This window comes from Limulus polyphemus, unplaced genomic scaffold (genome assembly GCF_000517525.1).
Source record: "Limulus polyphemus unplaced genomic scaffold, Limulus_polyphemus-2.1.2 Scaffold436, whole genome shotgun sequence".
NCBI classification, from domain to species: domain Eukaryota; kingdom Metazoa; phylum Arthropoda; class Merostomata; order Xiphosura; family Limulidae; genus Limulus; species Limulus polyphemus.
This window is the reverse complement of record NW_013666046.1, coordinates 411,290-435,581: the sequence shown is the minus strand read 5'-3', so window position 1 is coordinate 435,581 and position 24,292 is coordinate 411,290. Positions and strand designations below refer to the sequence as shown.

At 34.5% G+C, this 24,292-nt stretch overlaps 1 protein-coding gene across 1 annotated transcript in view; it reads left to right on the top strand.

Annotated features, from left to right (window-relative positions):
* The window catches only part of LOC106458260 (para-nitrobenzyl esterase-like), a 61,052-nt gene that overhangs the window by 19,075 nt on the left and 17,685 nt on the right, over positions 1-24,292 (top strand). The window contains exons 2-3 of the mRNA XM_013917746.2: positions 15,407-15,955; positions 20,092-20,304. Of these exons, the coding sequence (XP_013773200.2) occupies positions 15,599-15,955; positions 20,092-20,304 (570 nt within the window). The 5' untranslated portion in view covers positions 15,407-15,598. The remainder of the gene's footprint in view (positions 1-15,406; positions 15,956-20,091; positions 20,305-24,292) is intronic.

Below are 24,292 nucleotides of genomic sequence, written 5' to 3'. Positions count from 1 at the left end.
TTTTACGCGTTTGTTGCCTTGGTTTAGACTCAACAAGCGTCTTCGGAGCATCAATATCAATTCCAACATGTCAGCCCCTACCACAGTTTTTAAGGCCAAAGTAACCTGAACAAAATTTACTGGTTCATATACGAACGTTCAAAACATTTCCATAAACTTCTTTGATATTCTTTGTGACTACAGAGGCGTTGTTTCCATCTTGTATTCAAACAGCATTACATGCCGAATGTGTGTCTCATCGTGTACCATCATTGTAAGGGATTAGAGTAAATTAAACTTTATACATTATATAGGCTATACTAACGTGACATTTAGGCTCTTCGTTTAACTATTATACGTGATGTCTGTTTTTCGGGGAACGGTTAATGAAAGTGTGTTCCAAAACGCGACATTAATTTCTTGACGACCTAATAGATAATGTAATTAGAATGGAGATACATAGAAAATAATAAGAACTTACAAATAATGAGTTGTACTGGTATATTACATGTGTAAGACAGAAGAAAAGAGAAAAAAAAAGACTTTGCTTAAAGAAGTCTTCTGATGAAGTGTTTTTTGTTTTTTCTAAGAATTTTGTAATTAAGAATTCCATACCAGAGTGACCGATGATCAGGATTTATAAATTATCGCCAGAGAAAAGGGGGTTTGTGTTTTCGCATAACATATGGATAAGAAGGCTTTTTTTTAATCGGATCTGAAGAAAACCTTTTTAGAGATGAGTTCTAACATAAATTTGGCTTATCGGTTTTCTTACTCTGATTCTATGGTGCAGGAATTCATACAAGAGGTTTTTATAAAATATGTCTAACTGATAAAAGACAAGATTATATTTGTATATAATAAAAATGAAATTGTCGAAGAAAGGTTTATAATAAACAAAGGTAAAGGAATCCGTAAGGTCACGTATGGCAAGAATGTCTGAAAGAGTTAAATAGCAGTTTTGTTTGATTCCATGGGGAACATTGATCCAGAGACGACAGAAATACATTATAAACGAATGGCCGAATCTCTCTGAAGTGTTCGTTATACCCACACAGTTGTCTGTTAACGAAAATTTGTTTGGCCAAACATACAGCACTATCGTGGATGGATTCATTGTTCTTCAAGATTCTAATTGACGCCTTTCAGTTTTACTTCGAGTACCCATGGCTGGACAAACCACTTTTTGAATTCAAACCTATTTTTTATAGCAAGGAGAATACTTAACGTTGACGAACCCTTGCTTTTTATATCTAATCATTGTTTTGAAACTATGAGATCTTAATGATTCTGAATAGTGAAATTCAATCAGCTGTCGTAGCCTTATGCATTGTGTGATTAATAGACTCCTTCAGCAAACCTAATCATAAATCGATTCCAATGTTCTATCATTTATCATGACTTCAACTTTATGTGATATTCCTAATGGGTTCATTGATTTAGTAATTTCAAGAGCTCTCAGTATCTTAAGAATATAAAGAACATAAATTAACAGAAAATTTAAACAAAAAGAAAAGAGAGAAAAGTGTCCAATTTCGTCTTTTGGTCCACAGAAGTTTTCATATTATGGTTTCGAAATAATTGTTGATCAATGTCATATTTTAGGCATTCAGTCAATATATACTGTTTGTAAGATAAACTCTGATATCCGATATCGTGTCATTATCTAGCGTGCTGTATTGTTTTTATCCTTTCATATATTTCATTCAATAAATTTAGAGGATTAATTTACTTCGCAAGTTTTGAATGATTGGCTTCTTAAGTGTTGCATAAGTAAAATATCGCATTTAATTCGTATATTTATTCTGTTGTATAGAATTTGAGATTCTTTTATAATATTTTATTAACTTCATTTGTTTGTTTATGCACAAAGCTACATAATGGGCTATCTACACTGTGTCTACTGCGGGTATCGAACCCAAATGTTTATAATATAATCCCTAAAGCTTACTATCGAACCCCATTTTTTTAGCATAAGCCTCCAAGCTTACAGCTGAGCCACTGGAGGAGTCTATTTATCTTTAAAGCTTTGAAGAAAGGTTTGTGGATTTAATAACTTTATACAAGAAATGACAGTGAGCTTAATATATATATATATATATATATATATACATTATATTCTAGGAAAACTGTTCCAGTTACTGCTTTCTTCAAGGATCACGATGTTTTTCTGCTGTTCTGAAGCGTCATTGCCTTGAAGAAAATTTCTTATTGCCATTTTTTTGTACTAATAGTATTCCCTGGTATTATAAATATTAAGCTCTCACAATTCATCAATTTCACAATCTTTTCAAAAAGCATTGCTGGTGATATTCATTTAAACCTATAATAAGAACATCGTAACAATTTGAAGAAATCTAGCTTTCAACACGTCTTTTATCGATGTAGTATGCAAATGAACATTTTTTCTTAATAGGACTATAATTATTTCGTTAACGTTAGGCCGGGTGTGATCTAGTCGTTAGTATTCCCAGAGTCTGAAAATTTGTGTATCGCTTCCAAATACATTGTGTTTGAAGAACCCGTTAAAATTGATAATAGAGTCGATTGATCTAAGCAAAAGCCTCCTCCTCCCTCTCCTGGTAGCTTGGTGGTAAGAAACACCTGTTAAAACTGATAATAGGGCTTATAACTCTACGCAAAAGCCTCCCGCTGGCAGCTTAGTGGTAAATCAGTGGGTTTATAACACTAAAAATCTTGTAGAGCACAAATAGTCAGCCCACTGTGTAGCTTTATGCTTTAAAACAAAGAAACAAAATCTATGCAAAAAAAAAGAAATGTTTATGAAAGGTCTTTGTATATTGATCACTCCCTATAAGACTAAAGCAACTTCAACAACAAACGGTTCTCTAATAAACTAATTTTCACTGCTTCAACAAGAAACGTTCCTAAGGATTCACTGTCTTTTAACTTAAACGACCTTAACTTATATTCTCCAACACTTATGTTATTAGATTTAAACTAGTTCAAATTGTCTGGGTCAAAAGGTCTGTTAGCGTGCCGGTCTGTGGTGAATCTACATGACTGATATTCGCGTCCCGATACCGCAAAAAAAATAATAATGATAATAATTGCACTTTGAACTTTGAGGTTGTAGCTGTGTTATAAAGGTGAAAATAAACTGCCACTATTCGGTTAGCCAATAGTACTTCAAGAATTGATGGTAGGTGCTATTGTTTAGTTGCCTTCCCTCTAATATATCAGTCCAAAATTAAGGAGAGCTACTTACTGCAAATAGCCCTTGAGAAGCTTTGCGCGAACATTCAAAAACAAACAAACCAAGATGAATATGTATAAATAAATTAACTGCACTGCAGTTTTAAGTAACAATATTTTGTTTTTCATTCACTTCAAGTAACAACGAAGATTGTAACCAAGGTTCCTAATCCCGTAGATCCAAAAATGAAGTAACATTTTAGTTATAAAAATAAATTGCAGAATGTGCATATAGTTGAAACACAGCGAAATGTGTTACGATTCGAAATTAGAAGTTCATTTCACATTTTCCTGGAGTATTGATATATTCAGTAGCTGGAATAGCCGCTTGAATGTTTTATAGGACGTTCGAATGGAAATTGCACCTTACTATCCAAATGCGTATGCGCGCGCACTTCATTTCAATGGATGTAAACAAAATTTGAATATAAACATATTTTAATAGATTGTTTGTTTGTTTTTTGAATTTCGCGCAAACCCACACGAGGGCTAACTGCGCTAGCCGTTCCTAATTTAGCAGTGTAAGACTAGAGGGAAGGCAGCTAGTCATCACCACCCACCGCCAACTCTTGGGCTACTCTCTTACCAACGAATAGCGGGATTGACAATCATATTATAACGCCCCCACGGTTGAAAGGGTGAGCATGTTTGGTGTAACATGGATTCGAACCCGCGACCCTCAGATTGCGAGTCGAGTGCCTTAACCGCCTTAACTTTTTTTTAATAGACATTTTGTACAACAACATATTAAAAGTTTGTCGAAGCTTTTTTCAAAAAAAGATCGAACATTATGTCGTAGAATAGCATTATAAATTTATTAATAGTATTAAGCACGGTAAATTTTAACACTAACTAACCTAAACCTAAAAGGAACACAAGTTACATTGTTAATTTATCTCTTTATCGAATATAGGCGATAATTAATAAAGACTTAACTAATTTTAGGCCTAAGACAAGTAGACTTAATGATTTCGGCGTCTGCGATTAGAAATCCTGTATTTGAATAAGTACTGTTGTAATATAGATACTAATCTAACCGAAAATGTTTTGTGGGTTTCTGCTAGTATATAGATATTTAACTGCTATTTGCTTCAAAGTTAGAAATAAGAGTGGACAAATGAAAGTGTCATTGGACAGTCGCTGTTGTGATCTGATTACATGAGGCGTTCACATGTGTTATGTCTACAAGTACTATATTAAATAACCATAAACAGTGAATTCACCTCTTTCGATACATTTACACAAGGATACTTGTTCTATCATTACGCCTAACTGTATGTAACAAAAAGTTATTGTTAAAGGAAGTTGTCCATTACTTTCTTTTGAGGCTACAGGTTGCCCCTGTGGTATAGCTTAGCTCAAATCCGTGAAATACCACAAATATATTTCCCGCATTTTAAGCTGTGGGTGCATTATAAGAGTAACAGTAAACCTCTTGGCGTGAATGATGGGTGGTAGGATGCTTATGACGAGTCAGTAGTTCAAAATTATGAACAGCGGCATAAAGCCTCAGTAGCTTTGCCATAAACACACACACACACAAATGGAAATACTTGTTTTTGGCCCACCCTGTACAAACAGTCAATTTAGGTTACGCACTTACATTATTCAATCCTAAATAACATTATTTATTACACGATATTATGTTATGTTTCACATCTGTTGTGCCGAAATTTCACATTATCGAAAAACAAAAATCGAACTTGCAAAAACAAGAAAGGAAACTTAATCTAGATATTGTGAAATATCCTACAGCAAAACTAACTTTACATTAAAGTGTTTATTTCTGTTAAATAAAAACTTAATTTTGAAGTTCACAGAAAAGTTCTAATCGTTTGTTTGACACGTTTACACTAAACACGCCGACAGTAATTTAAAAGGAAATCTATGTAGAAAACCCTAATCTACTGTGGAAATTGAAAGTGGGGAAATGAAAAGTTATCAGAGATAAATAAAGCCATTTACACTGCTGTGTGAAATAAAGATGTTTGAGCGTGAGTCATTGCGATGTCGGAAGGAAAGACTTTTTTGTGAAATGCTGGGAGTTAAACTATAGTCGCTTATCAGTCATATAGCTTCAACAATATTAATTCTAGCTAATTAACTATTTCAGTTGTTTTTACTATTCTTACACTCTAGATCGAACGAAAGCACTCAAGTTGGGTGTTACAGCGATTGCCTATGCACAATATCAAGTTTATGAGTAACTTAACTGCGTCCTTAACACACGCGTTGGTGTGTACCCAAAATGGTTAATTTTTTTTCACTTTTAGTATAATACCTAGAATGGTTTAGGTTTCGTTTGCTCAAATCAATTACTGAATTGATTGGATGTAATAGAATCTTTAACTTTAAGTCCCACAGAGCTGACTTTCTCGTTCGATTTACTTATAATTATATATATATATGATTTTGATTTTATGATACCTCCGCAGTTATCAGTGAAATTGTTATAGGTCTTTCTTTGTTATTAAGCTATTATAAAATTGCGTCACATTTACTAATTAATTCCCTGATAATAGTATACGTGGAAATGTTTTATAACACGCAGTTCCTAAGTGGATTTTAGTAATAATAATAATAATTAAACGATTTTGTTTATCCAAACCCTCTGGTGGGAGAAAATTAAACTGATGCGTAACTTGTATATAAAAAAATCTAAGACTTTGATAATAGTAATGATAGCCAAACTCTCCTACTGACTACTATTTCACATAACTTATTTGCCTAACGTGTGGTCTTGTAAGTAGAAAATCTATCGCTTGGCTCTTCAGAATTGTCAAATAGGTGTAAAAATATAATATATTTAAAATTATATATCTCAATAACTTCTAGATATTAAAATAGCCTATAACTCTCTTTTTCATGCATTAAGTGCGGCTGGGCTCTATTTTTAAATAAGTTTTTTTCTTCTTTATCAACTTGGACATATAACCATGACAACGAGTAGAACAAAATAATACAGAAATCTCAATACTAAAATTCTAATTGTTCTCAGGGCCAACCATTCGATCGATCAGAAAAGGCTAGTGATACATGTTGAAAAAAATATTATAACAGTTTCACAAATATTAAAATTTTAGAACGAGTAAGTTTACGTAAAAGATTTATAGCGAATACTTTGGAAAAATAAACGTTTATGATTTCTTTTTGTTGCTGTTTTGTATTTTAAAGTCACTTTTCCGATACTGAAACTTTTCCTACCGTATTCATTACAGCAGATCTTATACACGAAAAAAGAAACCTATTTCAATGGAAGTTTTTCATTTCTATAAACTCAAAATAATAGTAGCACTTGAGTTTCTGTAAACATAAGATGGCGATTAAAAGAACCATTTTTATACTTGAAAAATCTCGTGTTTATTTTATACATATTATGTTGGAAATAATTATGAAAACAGTGAATGAACTGCAATAGAATACAATCATGAGTTGATAGCTTACACTGTGAATGGCTGTCATCTGTCCAATCAGACAGTTCCACACCAGTATAAAGACCATAAAAGTATAATCAGTCATATTAGTCCTAGCAGTAGTGTGGAGATTGCATTAATGACTAGCAGGACATATGTGTTATATAAAAAACTGCTTAGGAGGCTGAAATAGGTATCAAAACTTCAAAAAAATGGGACGAGCAAGATTTAGGATGGTGCTCGTTTCAGAGTATTCTAACTTTAACATGTTTATAAAAAATAAATGATAGTTTGTTCAATGAAAAAGAGTATACCAGTATCATGGTTGACGCACCATATATGAATTGAAGCATAATGAAAGGCCAATACAAGAGTGGTCTACATATCAGCCAATAATCTTGGACATTTAAACAAAATTGTCTCTACACTGACTGCTCAAAGGTTTATAAACAGATTCTTATCCATTATGTAATTTTCTTACTAAGAGAATCTGTTGTGCCGGATTTAATCTCCAAACAAAACTATGATCTCAAGCACGCAGAAACTGTGGTGAAACGATACCTGGAAGAAAATAGTGATAGAACACCCAAAAACACCCTCTGACCTTCACAAACTCCCAATATGAATATTATTAAAGCTATGAGGTCTAATTTGAAACTGAGAAGGTCAAACGGTAACCAAACAATTTGGCTGAAATGTGGGAGTAATACATGAAGTTTGGAACAATAATTTACAATCCTATATTGATAAATTTATGGTAACGTAAAAATAAGGTATACCGCTCTATTTAAAGCAAATGCAAAATAATAGAGCAGTTTACAACTCATTCACTTTTGTATTTTTTGCAATAATGTATTGTAGTAATAATAAGTTAACCACTCAGATGAAATTACTCATTGTACGTTTATCACCTGTATGTGTATCACCTGTACGTTTCCATAATCATTTACATTACTGTATTTTGATGCAAGAAACAAACATTTGCGACTGTGTTGGATTTGGTTGAATATTTTAGGTATTTAATAACTCAAACATCTTTTAGCTTTTACAAAATATAGTTATTCAAGCTCCAGAAAGTTATTAGTAATAAAAAATCAGTAAATTACTTATCCTTCTAATGTAAAAAGTTGAGGGCTAGTGCTCATGTGCACAGTTTAGTAATAAAAAAATCAGTAAATTACTTATCCTCCTAACGTAAAAAGTTGAGGGCTAGTGCTCATGTGCACAATTGAAAATATAGAAGAGTGAAATAATGCTTTTTTTATTTGTAGGGAGAGTTTCCAAGTGGCCTTTATGTCCTAAAATGTCAGAATTTATATTTGTCAAGATGTCCCTGACTTCGGGACTGGATTGTTTGATTTATCTCAATATATATAACTAAACGAGTTGGAGACGAACTAAAATGATTTGTAGATTTCACAATATAGTTTTCGAAGATGAGTGAGCTACTTAAGTTTCATATTTCAAAGTTCTCTCGTCAAATATTTATCATAACAATGTAACGGTGTTTGTTTTGTTCTCGCAACAACGCAGTTCTCCAGTGTTTGAACAATTACACGCAATTTTTGTTGTTACTAAATTAAAATAACAAATTACCCGAATGAAAAACATGTATTCAAGTAACACACTGAACGAAACTATCAAGGAACTCCCCAAGAGTTCAGAGTTTGCGAAACTACAATTACACATTGACCAACAAGTAATTTTAATTATACATTGAATTAACCCAAGCCATATCGATTTCCATTACTTTATCTAATGAGGTGCCAAATTGTATGTGCATTACTTTCTTGGATCGCTAACGGATATTAAACAGGCATACGGGTTTGGTTACTGTACAAAGGAAAAGATCCATTTTTATGTTACTCCTTGGAGTGTAATTTTCTCACCATCTTATCTTCTCCTGTAATTATTCTGAATGAAAACACAAAACCTCTAAACTGAGAAAATCTCTCAGGACTTAAGTAGAAACACAGACCAGTTTTAAAGTATAGGTGAAGTTAATTAAACTTATAATTAGTGAATGAATCGTGTAGTCCTGTGAAGTCTGAGGAAGTACATATAACACGAAACTGTTAATTTCCGCACAGCAGCGAATAGCCAATTACGCATGTCGGTTTGGAAGGGCGAAAATGAAAAAAATATATTTTAGTTTGCATATCTCAAAGTTACCGATTTTAATTTTAACTTTTCTTACTATATAACTATTACAAAGATAAACTATTTCACATGAATGTGTATTATTTAAAAGAAAAGCAGAAATACAACACAGATTTGGTGGTTCTTAACCACTTGAAAAGTTGAAATATTTTTTTTAGAAACTTAAATGTTTATTCTTTATCATATTAGACACTTGTGTTTAAAAAGTTTTTAAAATGTTATATTATTCTTGAATGATTTTACCAATATTGTTATTATGTATATATGTGTGTGCGGTATGTGTTGTATTAACTTTAAGGACTACACTTTAAATAAAATACTTTTTGAAATTGCATGTGGGATAGCCATACCATTCATATTCTAATAATCAACTCAAACATCCACGTTGTTGAACTCTGCATATAATCAGCCAGCAATAATAAATGGAATATAACGTCAATACATTTCAAATTACTTGTACTGCTGTAGTTCGAAACACTTTACTGAAAGTTCACCTAACAGAAATTCACATGTAATGAACCTTAAAACGTACTTTTTTTCAATGAAACAAGGAATGATGCACATTGATTAAAGTTATGAAATAAGCGATTATATATCTGTGTGTTTGTATGCGTAGTAGTACTAGATGATTATATGCCGTGACTGGATTAACGTTGAAACTCGGAAAGTTCGATTCGAAGTCAATTGGTCATGCAGTCTTGTTCTTTGATATACTTCCTAATCCATGCTATACACTGTATGATTTATAGCTGCAATAAATGATCTAAGACAACCTTGTGTAATGACACAGACTCTCTCAGCAACATCACGATCATAATTTACTTATGACGGATAATCACTTTATTTTCTCTGCCGTTACGGCTGCTTATTTATTAGAAGAGTTTACTGACGTTTCGTTCAATATAAATTATAGAGAAATTTCTGTTTAGGTTGTTTTCATTTCTTTAGAATTGTTCACACTACTCTGAGTCTCTTGAGCGCATATTTCATTCGTGTGTACACAAGAAGCACTAGAATAAACACACTCGTCTCGCAGTTGTTTTATGGTTAATACTATACATCAGACGAGAAAATAAGTCAACCTTAGTTTAATCAAACAAGAATATTGTCTATAATCATACATTTCGTAAAAATCTACTTTTGTTTCATAAAATGAAGCCCTGAATAAACCCATGCATGTAGTTTGGTAGGAATATCTTGTTTAATGCAAATAAGGTAGAAGCGTATACAGATGATTAAAACAGGTGTCATAGAATAGAAGATTCTGGCTGAGCTTGTTCTGTAATGAATTGTAAACCAAAGAATTCTATTGAATGTAAGCATTCTCACGAATAAACAAAAACCATAGAGATTTAACTCGCATAGAACACACTCCTAACCTTCAATGTAGAAAGCTGTAAGTATTAAACCGTTTGTAAGCTGGTTCAAATGTAAATTCTATGTTCTTCATAACTTTAGCAAGCCGTTCCAAATTGTGTTTACCAGACCCAAACACTGAAACAGATACAGCATAAATACATTATTATACGACCAGGTGTGGGAAACAATGTATCGTGTTTAAACAGTGAATTTGCTATGTTTAGGAATTAATTCAAGTGTCACACTCATATTCGGAGCAGACTAATCAATGCTTATCTGTACGACAGTATTTTGAAAACAGACAATGTAATTCACTGTATATCTATCTATCACCGAAACAAACAAATGTAAATGCCAAGCGCCATCTGCAAAGAGGTAGAAACTTTTAGAAGGAGAAGAACTAAATAAGAAAACAAATATTTATAATGGAGCAAAATAAACGGGGTTATAATTTTAAGTATTTAATTAAATAGGCTCATGAGTAGGAAGAAAAGTTTTAATAAATCCAATACAAACTGTATATATATGTATTCATGTTTTGGAATATTTTAATCAGGTTTTCAAAATTGTTTCTCCACCTTACAATTATGTTTTATCCCTAAAGCTCTGAATTTTATAATTTACTAATTTATATAAGAAGCAACAGACATAATATATTATATAGCAACAATTAGAAACATGTAAAATGTACAAAACATTAATTATCTATGATAAGGTTGTTCAGCAATGTATTATTTCCTGTTCGTTTTGATCATGTTAATTCGGTAAGAAAAATGCAAATAACTGATCTGTATCTTAACACTATTAAAGATCCCAGATCAGTATTCAGAAGCCATAAAAAATACGATCGTAGGTAGTACACACCAAACCATCACGAGACCGAATTAAAAACAAAAATACCATTTACAACATTCCTTGTGAATGTAGACTCCAATACACTAAAGAATCAAGAAGATAAACACACACACACACACAAGACATTTAGGAGCATAATAAATATAAAATACGCTGTGCCTATCCTCTTGTCTCGTACTATCTTCACTTGTGAAAAAGAAAATAAATCTTTAACATAAATATAATCATTAAACAGTTGGTCCGATGTATAATATCGAATAATGAATTAACCGAAATTTAATAACATTATTCACATACCTAAATTAACTTGGGTTACTGTATGGTGAATTAAAAATAACTCAAAACACCATAGATATTATCTACACTTCACCATTATAAGAAGTCTAACTGTACAAGGTGATCCAAATGTACCCCAACGAGCCATCACATTTCTTCACCGTGCCTCCTCACTCCTCCAGGACTATAGCCATTCCCATGATCCACTTGTTTTACACCAATCCAGAGGTCTCCAACGCACAGCCAGAAATTTATTCAAACTATTAAACGTCGATGTTGGCATTACCTGTGCAACAGGCCTCATCATTCCCCTTCCTCAACTCTCAGTTTTTTTTTTACTCAGTTTCGCATCCTCACTGGCCAGTATCGCTCCCCTTCCTATCATTTTGGATGGTCAGGTTCCTGCTACCACGCTCCTCAATGCTTTTGCACATCACTTTGAGTCGCAGTTTAATCCTCCACCACCACATCCCTTTGACTTTGATGACATCTTATGACTGTCTGATCATACTTCTCCAGCTCTTCACCCCTCTCTCACCCATGTTCTGGAAACCAACCCCCTGTGTGCTCCAATTACTGCTCAAGATGTCCGACTTGCCTTACGTCATCGTCGCAACTCAGCCCCCGGTCCAGATGGTCTCACTTATTCCCATTTTTCTAATGCATCTGCTCAGTTTATTACCCTATTGGCCTTATTCTACACTTTTCTACTTCGCACAGGTTTCTTCCCTACCGCTTGGAAGTTATCAACCATCCTTTTTTTCCTGAAACCATCCAAGCCACAAGTTCATCTAGATTCCTGTAGGCCCATCAGTTTAACCAGTATCCTCAGCAAGACTTTTGAACGCATCCTTGTTCGTCGTCTTCACTCTTTCATTGCAGACAATCAGTTGCTTCCACATACCCAGGCAGATTTCCGCCCTCATCTCTCCACTGCAAATCGGCTCCTCAAGCTCTCTGATTTAATTACAAATCATTTCAACACCTCTAAACTTTCATGCCTCGTTCTATTTGACTTTGAAAGAGCCTTTGATTCTGTTTGGCACCGGGGGCTGATCTACAAACTTCAACATCTGTCTTTTCCTGCTTCCTACACTAGACTTATTTTTTCCTTTCTCCGGGATCGTCGAGCTACCATTTCCATCCATGGTATTCATTCTCGTCCATTCTCCATACGTGCTGGCGTTCCACAGCGATTCGTCATTTTTCCTCTATTGTACATCCTGTCTGTTGCTGACGTGCTAGTTCCCCGGCCTCCAGTTTATCTCTTTCAATACGCCGATGACACAGCTCTCCTTGCTCTTTGTTCTACAATGGTCATCCTCAACAAAGTCCTGCAGAAAGCCGTCAACTCTTTTCTTTCCTGGTGCAGACACTGGAGGCTTAAATTTCACCCTCACAAAACCAAAGCTATTCTCTTTGACCCGACTCGCCACAAATTTTGTCCATGCCGAAATCCACTTCTCTTCGATGTCCGACTTGACAACATTCCTATTACCCTATCCAATACAGTTAAATATCTTGGACTTACCTTTGATCGCCATCTCACTTGGAAAGCACACCTGGCCATCTTACACATGAAGGTTGATTCCAGGCTTCATTTACTTCGCCGTCTCCTTGGTTCCTCCTGGAATTTTGAATCCCCAACTCCTTTTGTATTCCTACAAAGCTTTTGTCCTACCTTGCCTCACCTATGGTCATGTTGCCTGGATCCATGCTCCATCTTCACTCTATCATCGGCTGGAAGTTTTGGAACGCCACGCTTTACGAATGGCCTTTCAATTACGTGGTTCCAGTCCTACACAGGAGTGTACTTTCTCATCCCCCCTCCATACTCGCACATCTGCGTAAACTAAGAGTGAAGTATGTTCACCGCTGCTTCGATCATCACAACCCTATCTTCGACGAAATCCTATCCTATTCGGTGAATACCCTTCTCAAACTCCTACCTCCGATGGATCATCGCCTGAACCACTACTTTATGTCTTTGTCACCTGATCATCCCGACTACAATGCAACTCCGATCCCTGATCTTCCACAACACATCTATCTATCGTCTTCACCATCTCAGTACCTGGTCTCACTTACTCATCTCTCGTTGCTTATTTCCACTGTGTATTTCTACATAACCTGGACACTGAGAGGGCGTAACCCTCTGTTGGCCCGCCAGTAGTGGTGTTAACCAGCAAAATGGCAGCCGTGCAAGAATAGGCTCTATGCGTTGTTTGGCTTGCAGAGGCCAAGTCAGTGACTGTGGTGCAGCATAGTTATAGGAAAAACCATGGGGGTATGTTAAGGATATCTTGTATCACACACTTATAACAAATTGTAACTGTAGGCGTGTTGCAGCGAACTTGGACTGAAATCGGATATCGGTTAGACGTGCTGAAAGCCACTAATTGTGCACACGTATAAGTCTACTGTTTTGTCAGTATTTCTTTGGTTTGCTGACTTAAGCTGTGCTGATGAGGCTTGATTTAATAACGAACACACAACATGCGTAGATATATAAAAAAATTACATATGTAACGCTTTCACTGTCAAGCAGCCAAGTATATAAGCAGCTTTTATTTTAAGCTCCGCCAGTGAACTATATCTTTCAGAACAAAACCTGTCAAGTTGATGATGGCTGTCCGGAAATTATGTTAAATTTATTAACATTTATTTCTGAGTGTGTTCAAAATCCTTTCGGGCTCGTGTTGCACTGCGATGATTGTCTAATGTATGTTGCAATGTATGATCATTTGTTTAATGGAATTATAATAGCCATTGTATTAGATATTCAAGGCTCTTGTTTCTAAAGCAAAGGTAAAGAGTTTTCGTTAATCTGTATATGCATCACACGTCATCATAAACGCACATTTCTCTGAAGTGTTTTTATTATATCATGTTCAAGTTAATATCAGACCGTGTCAATATCATTATAATATGTCATTTCCTAACTAATTGTCGATAAATACAAACTCAAATAGAAGAAAATCGGTTTGGAAAATAATGAAAAAAACAAAAACAGTAGTGAATGAACACACTCATATTTCATATTTCAGTCATATATTCAAATACTTTTCTATGAAAGTTCAGCTTCATTTATCCAAAGAGTTTCGCGGGTTCAAAGACCTTGGAAATCTCGTAAGTAGTCTTATTGAATCAAACGAAACTTATTGGTTCTGCTAAAACCCTTGTATTAGTTTTTATAGTTTTTTGTTTTGTAGCTGCATTCTTGTGTTATTCGAAACCTGTTTGTTGATGTGTTTTTTTTTACAGTTTTTCTCGCAAATCTTAAGAAATACTTTCTTTATCTTAAGATTTCGAAGAATAACACATTTTTTAGTTGTCCTCAGCATTCGCAAGTTACTATTTTTATTACCGGTGTAAAAGTCTCCATAAAAATAAATGTATCATGGGATAACGTGTAGTTGTAGGTAAGTGTGGGTTCTGTATAAACAACCGCCTGTGATAGGTCATAATATATGTACAGTAGTGGCACGAAATAAGCTCGAGTAAAAGAACCATGCAATCTACAGCTTTACCATTTGGTACAAAATGTGTGAAAACATATCTATGAAAAATGTGACCATAGGTGGCGCTTCAATGTGACCTTAAAACCTTACGTGCTTATCCCCTAATGTCATTAGAAATTGCAGTTAAATGTATAAGTTGAATATCAGAGATTATTGATTCACTCATCGATTATTAAGGATTGCTGCAGATACCCAATTTCAGCATTTAATCAAAAATTTATGTTCATAATTACGTAATACACATTATTTAAAATATGTTTCGTGTTGGAGTTTGCTGTTGAAAGGACGAAGGACATAGTGAACACTTGATGTAACCAGTATTAATACTACTATATTCTTAAGATGAAATAAAACTTACTGTGTTACAAGGTCATGTTTTAGCGCCACCTACGGTGAGTTTTTTTAATAGATGTGTTCAGCATTGGTTTTTATACCTCTGTATTATTTGTTATAAAGAATGACGGTAAAACGCCACTAATAGGTTTAACAAGAGTAGCCCAAGAGCTGGTAGTATGGATTTTATTAGTTGCTTACCCTGTAGTCTATCATGTAAAATTATGCGTATTTAGCGTTACATAATTTATATCATGGTACTGAATATCTTCATGTCATTTTTTTTTTTTTCAGAATAGTTCAGGATCATTTAAACGCTCTTTACCAGGACGTACGTGTCTTCGGTCTTGACAGTAAGTGGAGAATAACCTGGAGTTTCTTACAATAAACAAAATTTAAAATTATCTTCCGTTAACTTGACTTTTATAAGAGTATTGCTCTAACTGAAATAAAATACTTAGGGCTTGTTTTAACTACGTCATCCTAATGAATAAGGATCCTCCAATCAGCGACATCATGTCACTCCTGGGTACTCCCTACCAGCCTTACAGCCACCTGGACGATGAGGATGACTTTCTTCGTCACCATCAGCAAGAACGCGAAGAACAAAAGAAGTGCCAGTGTTCGCGAGCACTTCCCGCCACGATCTTTGGCATTTCGGTTGTCTTGGTGACAATTATCGTCGCCTGTTTCACTACAATAGGGCTTTCGACACCAGAGGGCGAGAAGTATGAAGCAGACACTACTTTAGGGACTTCCAATGCATGGAAGCAGTTTGTCACAGTTCACACCGACTGTGGGAACTATCAGGGAGGTATTGATGGTGAAGCCTTTGTATTCAAGGTAAGCAACTTTTAATCTTATGTAACACACAAAGAACTTTTTTAATAGCAGTTTTTATTATATTTCTATTTTTTATCTTATTATTTAACGGTTAAAGAAAGTCATTTTTAAACAATTATCTAAAAGCACAAGAATTAAAGAAAGAATTTCAAATGGATTGAAAAAAATTAATACATAGGTATTATTTCCCAGAAAGGGGGCCGAAGACCGCCTGAAGGAGTCACATGTTTTAACCACTCGCACCAATATACAGTAGTGTGTTGTCTGTCCGTCAGTCAGTCAGTAGACACTAAAATGACGTCATATAAGGGACGCTTAACGTTGCAATTTGTACTGACCTGACGTCAGTAGAATGTGCACATGCCATGAACCACGGGAAGAATTATGCACTCTATAGGTAACAACACGGCATGACATATGAACTTCAAAAAGAAGAAATAAAAATATTTGTTACTCTAAATTTTGTTTCATTTACTCTTAATACAGAATACTTTCGGGCACCGTGCGGAAGTACATCAAGTCTTCATAAAAAAATGATGAAATGGTGTTTTTGAAAAATGTCAGCTAAAGGCTACCCAGCACTATTAAGACAATTATACATATATTTATAGTATAATAGTTATAGGTATTTTATTTTTATCATACACTAGCGCCCCTCCAGTGGCACAGTGGTATGTCTGCGGGATTACAAAGATAGAAATCGGGTTTCGATACCAGTGGTAGGCAGAGCACAGAATAGCCTTTTGTGTAGCTTTGTACTTAACAAATATACGATATCATTCACTAATATAAATAATTTACATTAAGGAAACAATACCGATGATGTTGACTCTAACTTACATTGAAAATGTCACATAGACTCATATTAGTCCTTCGGTGAGTCAGGTGTAAGTTTACGAACTTACAACGCTAACTTCTGGGGTCAATTCCACTGCGTTCAAACAAAAATAAAAGAAATGATTCGTGTTAAATAGAAATGTAAATGTATTTGATTATCATGAACAGAGTAGAAGCTATATTGTCCTATGACTCTGAATGAAAATAATTTTAAACTTTCACTGCCATTGGATGGTTTTAAGATTTCTCAGCAATGTAACCGTGACAAACATCAGGTCTGTTTTTGTCATGAGTGATCGTTCAGTCTTTAGAAGTTGACTTCAAGTACGGCAAGAAAAAAAATGCAAAATATTTTATTTTATTACTGAGCACAGTGAACGAAAGAGAATTTCTGGTCACCGTAGATCTGTATTGAAGTAATATTATGATTAGAATCTGATGTTTTAAACAAACTGAAATAGAATTCCCGAATAAAGCATATTTCTTGGATAGGTTTGTCATCTAATTATTAAACATGAGATAAAGAATCTGACAATATATATATACGTTTACGTTTGGAAGCATGTATAATAAAATGCAAACTTAATTTTCATTTGTAATATGACCTGATGTTTGATATGCATCAAGAAGTCGCAAAGATAATTCAATTTTGGCTCAAGTTTTAAACTGAAACGAAAAAAAAAGTTTGATTTAAAATTAATATGGAAATTGAATTACCTCACAGCAATACACATCTACATAGATTCATTGAGAATTTATGGCGATTAAACTTTGTCAAAAAGAATTGTTAAAACCATTCGGTCAAAGCAATAACAATTTAATATCAAGATATAAATCTGAAGAAATTCTGGTTTGTAGCAAAGATTACAAGATATTGTTTCCTCTTAGATCACGAAGCAGACATCTTATTTGTTAAGCACAAAGCTACATAATAGGTTGTCTGTTCAGTACCTTCCACAGGTCGTCCCCAATGGGACAACGGTAAATTCGAGGATTTACCCCGTTAAAATCCAGGGTTTAATTCCATGTGGTGGACACAGTAGATAGCTCATTGTGCCTTTGTTATAAAACGCACATTCATTGCACCATACAGTAAACATATATATAACAAAACATGAACGAAATGTTAAAATTTCTAATAAAGACTTGTTTTAGTATTCCTATCTGTGCCTTACTTCAAATTTGTTTTAATATTCCTATCTTCAAATTTGTTTTAGTATTCCTATCTGTGCCTTACTTCCAATTTCTTTACACTAGTATAACTTTATTTTTATATTTTTTCAGTTGCAAATATGTGAAATGCTTCTTAAACTTAGAAAATCCTTGTTTTATGTTTAGTTTGGTTATTTTACGGTGACTGTGATCACACTTTCCAGGCTAGTAGGAGACGACATAAAGCTTGCGCGAAATAGTCCATTTTATTGAATCTAAAATAAATATGATTTTTGCTGCTCTGGGTAGTTGCTTACCTCGCCCACTCTCTGAAGTTGATCCTGTTTCTTCGTATGGATTAAATCGGAGTAAGAAAAAAAGACTGTGTATCTCCAAGGGTCGAGTTTGTACATCAGATTGTGATTTCCCAATACGGCGTCTCATTGCATTTCATATACAACATTTTGCTATTTAACGAAATGTTATCTTTTTAACAAGCGGGTAAAGTAAATTGTAGAAAATCAGTAAGTTGCTGTTGGAAAAATCGTTTATCAACTTTAACACCATAAAATTATATAACAGTCCCTGAGTCGTATCTGAAACTTGGTATTTTTAAATAGCTAGAACGGCTTAGATTTATTTGGTTTATTAGATACCAAGTTAGTACATTTTTGCGTTTAACTTGATTACGCCGTATTATACACATGTCTTGAGGAACTTATTAGCAAAATAACCTATAACATTCATATACAAGAAGTATTTAAAGATGGTTGTACTTAGTGATATTTATCTCCAGGAAGTGTTTGAATGATTGGTTGTAGTTAGTGATATTTATCTCCAGGAAGTGTTTGAAAGATTGGTTGTAATTGATGACATTCATCTCTAGTAAGTGTTTGAAAGATTGATTGTAGTTTGGGATATTTATCTCCAGGAAGAGTCTGAATGATTGGTTGTAGTTTGTGATATTTATCTCTAGTAAGTGTTTGAAAGATTGATTGTAGTTTGTGATATTTATCTCTAGTAAGTGTTTGAATGATTGGTTGTAATTGATGATATTCATCTCTAGCAAGTGTTTGAAAGATTGATTGTAGTTTATGATATTTATCTCTATAAGTGTTTGAAAGATTGATTGTAGTTTATGATATTTATCTCTATAAGTGTTTGAATGATTGTTTGTAGTTTATGATATTTATCTCCAGGAAGTTGTTGTAAATGATATTTATCTCCATATGTTGAATGATTGTTGTAGTTTGGGATATTTATCTCCAGGAATTGTTTGAATGATTGGTTGTAGTTTGTGATATTTATCTCCAGGAGGTGTCTGAATGATTAGTTGTAGTTTGTGATATTCATCTCTAGTAAGTGTTTGAAAGATTGGTTGTAGTTTGTGGTATTTATCTCTAGTAAGTGCCTGAATGATTAGTTGTAGTTTGTGATATTTATCTCCAGGAAGTGTGTGACTGATTGGTTGTAATTGATGATATTTATCTCCAGGATGTGTCTGAATGATTGTTTGTAGTTTGTGATATTTATCTCCAGGAAGTGTTTGAATGATTGGTTGTAGTTTGTGATATTTATCTCCAGGAAATGTTTGAATGATTGGTTGTAATTGATGATATTCATCTCTAGTAAGTGTTTGAAAGATTGATTGTAGTTTGTGATATTTATCTCCAGGAAGTGTCTGAATGATTAGTTGTAGTTTGTGATATTTATCTCCAGGAAGTGTTTGAATGATTGGTTGTAGTTTGTGATATTTATCTCCAGGAAATGTTTGAATGATTGGTTGTAATTGATGATATTCATCTCTAGTAAGTGTTTGAAAAATTGGTTTTAGTTGGTGACATTGATCACCAGGAAGTATTCGAAAGATTGGTTGTAGTTGGTGATATTTAGCAAAACAAAACAGTATGGGCAATAATGAATTATTTTATTAAAAATCATTCAATAACTTCTGATGGATAGTTAGTGATTTTGATTCCGTAAGTAGTGATAAGTAGTGCCATTAGTAACAGTGATTTTGATTATGTAAGTAGTGATAAGTAGTGTCATTAGTAAAATTTTACTTTTAATCCATGGTTAAACGTTAGCTGTCTTTAAAATAAACAAGTTAGGTATGTGAGATGAGACTAAAGTTTAGCTGTTTACAGGGGATCCCATACGCTGTACCTCCAAGTGGTCCTTACCGTTGGAGACATACGGTACCACTAACAGAAGATGGGGAAAAATGTAGACCCTACTCACAAACAGAGGCCAAGAATTTTGGGTCACCTTGCATTCAACTCAACCCCTACACTAAGCACTATGAAGGCCAAGAGGACTGTCTTTATTTGAACGTTTGGACTCCGAAATTGGACAGCGAGGTAAGACTGTAGTGTGCTAGTGATTATAAATGACCCTTTCCATTAATTGGAGATTTTAGGAGGAATTAGTAAAGAAAATGTCTAACTTTCAAAAAAATGATCTGTCTATTAAATTACTAAGGTGGGAAGTAAATTAAACAAAATTTTAATAAAAAAAGAGCGATTTGTTTTAATTATCCACAAAGCTACACAAGAGCCATCTGTGATCTGCCCACCACGGGTATCGAAACCCGGTTTCTAGCGTTGTAAGTCCACAGACATACCGCTGTGCCACTGGGGGGCATAAAAAGGGCGAAAAATGGGCGTTTTAACTGATTTAGGAATTTTCTATTACTTTAAAATCTATTATTCTGCAGCACTAAAAATAATATTTTCAAACTTTGATGTCTACTCACCCGGTGATGTATAATAGAAGAAGGCAATGTTCCTGTCTTCATTATAAACTTTTGTGTCCAAATATGAGAAGAGCAATCTTCCTTATTTTCACTGTAGGATAATTTCTTTGATCACACAAAAATATTAAATTATTAGTTGTTGTTTTTTATAATGTATTACGAGTTCTTTTAACGATAACATTTCTAAACGCTAATTGAAGCCTTGTAGCATATTCTCTTCGATTATATTGAAACTCTTCATTATTAATGTTCGATACAAGAAAATAATTATTCTAATGGCTGGAAAAGTAAAATTACTGTTATACTGGAATGTGTCGCGAAAATATTTTATAGACGATACACTAAAAATCAAGGTATTATAATGTACTTTATGACGAACCTCGTTCAGTGTAGAAAAAATCCGAACAATTTTAATAATATCAGGTATAATATGATAAAATAAAATAATCAAACTAATTTTTCAGTTAATGTTTTTCGAAATCAACAAACAAATGTCATCTGTCTATTAACCTAATGTCAATTAGTTTACCATAAAGTAAAAAGCAGACTTTAATAGGTAGTTAAAATGACAATAACTGTACTCAGTTATAGAGTTAATAATTTGGATGATCTGAGATTGGTCAAGATGATCGATCTGACGGATATTGTTCCCATTTACCTTCATTCACTGGCAGATATTGTTCCCATTTATCTTCATTCACTGACGGATATTGTTCCCATTTACCTCCATTCACTGGCGGATATTGTTCCCATTTATCTTCATTCACTGACGGATATTGTTCCCATTTATCTTCATTCACTGGCGGATATTGTTCCCATTTATCTTCATTCACTGACAGATATTGTTCCCATTTATCTTCATTCACTGACGGATATTGTTCCCATTTATCTTCATTCACTGACGGATATTGTTCCCATTTATCTTCATTCACTGACGGATATTGTTCCCATTTATCTTCATTTACTGACAGATATTGTTCCCATTTATCTTCATTCACTGACAGATATTGTTCCCATTTATCTTCATTCACTGACGGATATTGTTCCCTTTTATCAATGAAGTAGCTACTTCTTCATTCTACTTTAGAATTAGGTTTCACTTTATTTTCTCTAACAATTTCAATTTAAAGGCGCAACCAAAACTGAAACCTTCACAAATAATTAACACGACAGTGTTATTAAAGTATGTATATATTTCTCACCAAAACTGAAACCTTCACTAGTAATTAAAACGACAGTGTTATGAAATTATGTATATACTTTTTACGTACTTTAGTTATCTGTAAACAGACACAAGTCATGAACTAGAAACGTTATATATACATACGAAAGCAAATGTTCTGACAAAAAGACGGAAAACAAAATGCGTTGCGCAAAAAACTAAAAATAATAAATACATTATGGTTCAAACTAAAACGTGCGAAGAATGAATGTACCTTAGAAAGAGAGGTATCTGCATAATACGAACCTCACGTGTGGAAAGTTATAAATATAATAACGATATTATGGTTCAAACTAAAACGTGCGAAGAGTGAATGTACCTTAGAAAGAGAGGTATCTGCATAATATGAACCTCACGTGTGGAAAGTTATAAATATAATAAAGATATTATGGTTCAAACTAAAACGTGCGAAGAGTGAATGTACCTTAGAAAGAGAGGTATCTGCATAATATGAACCTCACGGGTGGAAAGTTATAAATAGACGAAAAGTTATGAAAAAAAACAGTACTATAGAAACTGAACTAACCTGGTTAATTTTTGGCCTCAACTTTTGAATAAGTAAGCTCTATTTAATAGGAGGTTTTGTTCATCCTTGGCCCTTGTTTAGATCTTAGAATAATTTCAATGGATAAATACGTCATATTCATCATGAGCTTTCTTGTAGTAGAACCAATGAAATTTTTCTGTAACAAGTGCGGGTAAATTAATATATTACTTTTAGTAAAATAATGAAAAATGCGATCTCTGTATTTGAATAAGAACTACGGGCGACATCTTGGTTTAAAAGCTCATCTTACTTGCACATGCGCATGCATTTAATGATGAAGGATGGGGTGGGTAGTTGTTGATTAACATAGAACATTTACTGAATTTTCTCAAGGTTATACAGAATGGAGAGTTATGAAATGCATGCTGTGATTGCTTACTAGGGTTTCATTTGATCAGATAGTCACTAATCGACTAATTCGATCGATTAAATTGACAAGAAAACCATTTTTGCGTAGAAATGTTTTGATATTAACGAAACCTATGTGCAAAAATGTTAGGTATTTAACTTATAAAATTTAAACAGAGGCCAGTAAGTCTTTTTTGTGGTAAACTTCAGATTCTATTATGAGCTAATGTATATAAAAATGCAAACAGAAATAAAGTAGCGAGGCAGGTCGCAGAACAGAGAAGTAAATAACGAGGTCAGTCGCAGAGAAGTAAGTAGCTAGGTCAGTTGCAGTCCAAAGAAGTAAGTAGCGGGGTCATACGCAGAACAGAAAAGTAGCGAGGTCAGTCTCAGTGCAGAGAAGTAAATAACGAGGTCAGTCATAGAGCAGAGAATTAAGTAGCAAGGTCAGTTGCAGAGCAGAGAAGTAAGTAGGGAAGTCAGTCACAAAGCAGAGAAGTAAGTGGCAAGGTCAGTCGCAGTCCAAAGAAGTAAGTAATGAAGTCGGTCACAGTGTAAAGAAGTAAGGAGGTCAGTCTCAGTGCAGAGAAGTAAATAGTGAGGTCAGTCACAGTGCAGAGAAGTAAGTAGCGAGGCTAGTCACAGAGCAGAGAAGTAAGTAGCTAGGTCAGTCGCAGCACAGAGAAGTAAGTAGGGAGGTCAGTTTCAGTGCAAAGAAGTAACTAGAGAAGTCAGTCACAGAGAAGTAAATATGGAAGTCTGTCGCAGTGCAGAGAAGTAAGTAGGAAGGTCGGTCACAGAGCACAGAAGCAAATAGCGAGGTCGGTCGCAGTGCAGAGAAGCAAGTAGCGAGGTCAGTCACAGAGCAGAGAAGTAAGCAATGAGGTCAGTCGCAGTACAGAGAATTAAGTAATGAGACCAGTCATCGGGCAGAGAAGTAAGTAGTGAGGTCAGTCGCAGGGCAGAGAAGTAAGTAATGAGGTCAGTCGCAGGGCAAAGATGTAAGTAACGGGTCAGTCGCAGGGCAGAGAAGAAAGTAACGAGGTCACTTGCAGAGCAGAGAAGTAAGCAGTGTGGTCAGTCACAGTGCAAAGAAGTAAGTACTGAGGTCAGTTACAGGGCAGAGAAGCAAGTAGTGAGGTCAGTCGCAGGGCAGAGAAGTAAGTAATGAGGTCAGTCGCAGGGCAAAGATGTAAGTAACGGGTCAGTCGCAGAGCAGAGAAGAAAGTAACGAGGTCACTTGCAGAGCAGAGAAGTAAGCAGTGTGGTCAGTCACAGTGCAAAGAAGTAAGTACTGGGGTCAGTTACAGGGCAGAGAAGCAAGTAGTGAGGTCAGTCGCAGTCCAAAGAAGTAAGTAGCGGGGTCATTCGTAGAGCAGAGAAGTAAGTAGCGACGTCAGTCACATAGCTGAGAAGTAAGTAGCGAGGTAGTCGCAGAGCTGATAAGTAAGTAGTGAGGTCAGGCACAGGGCAGAG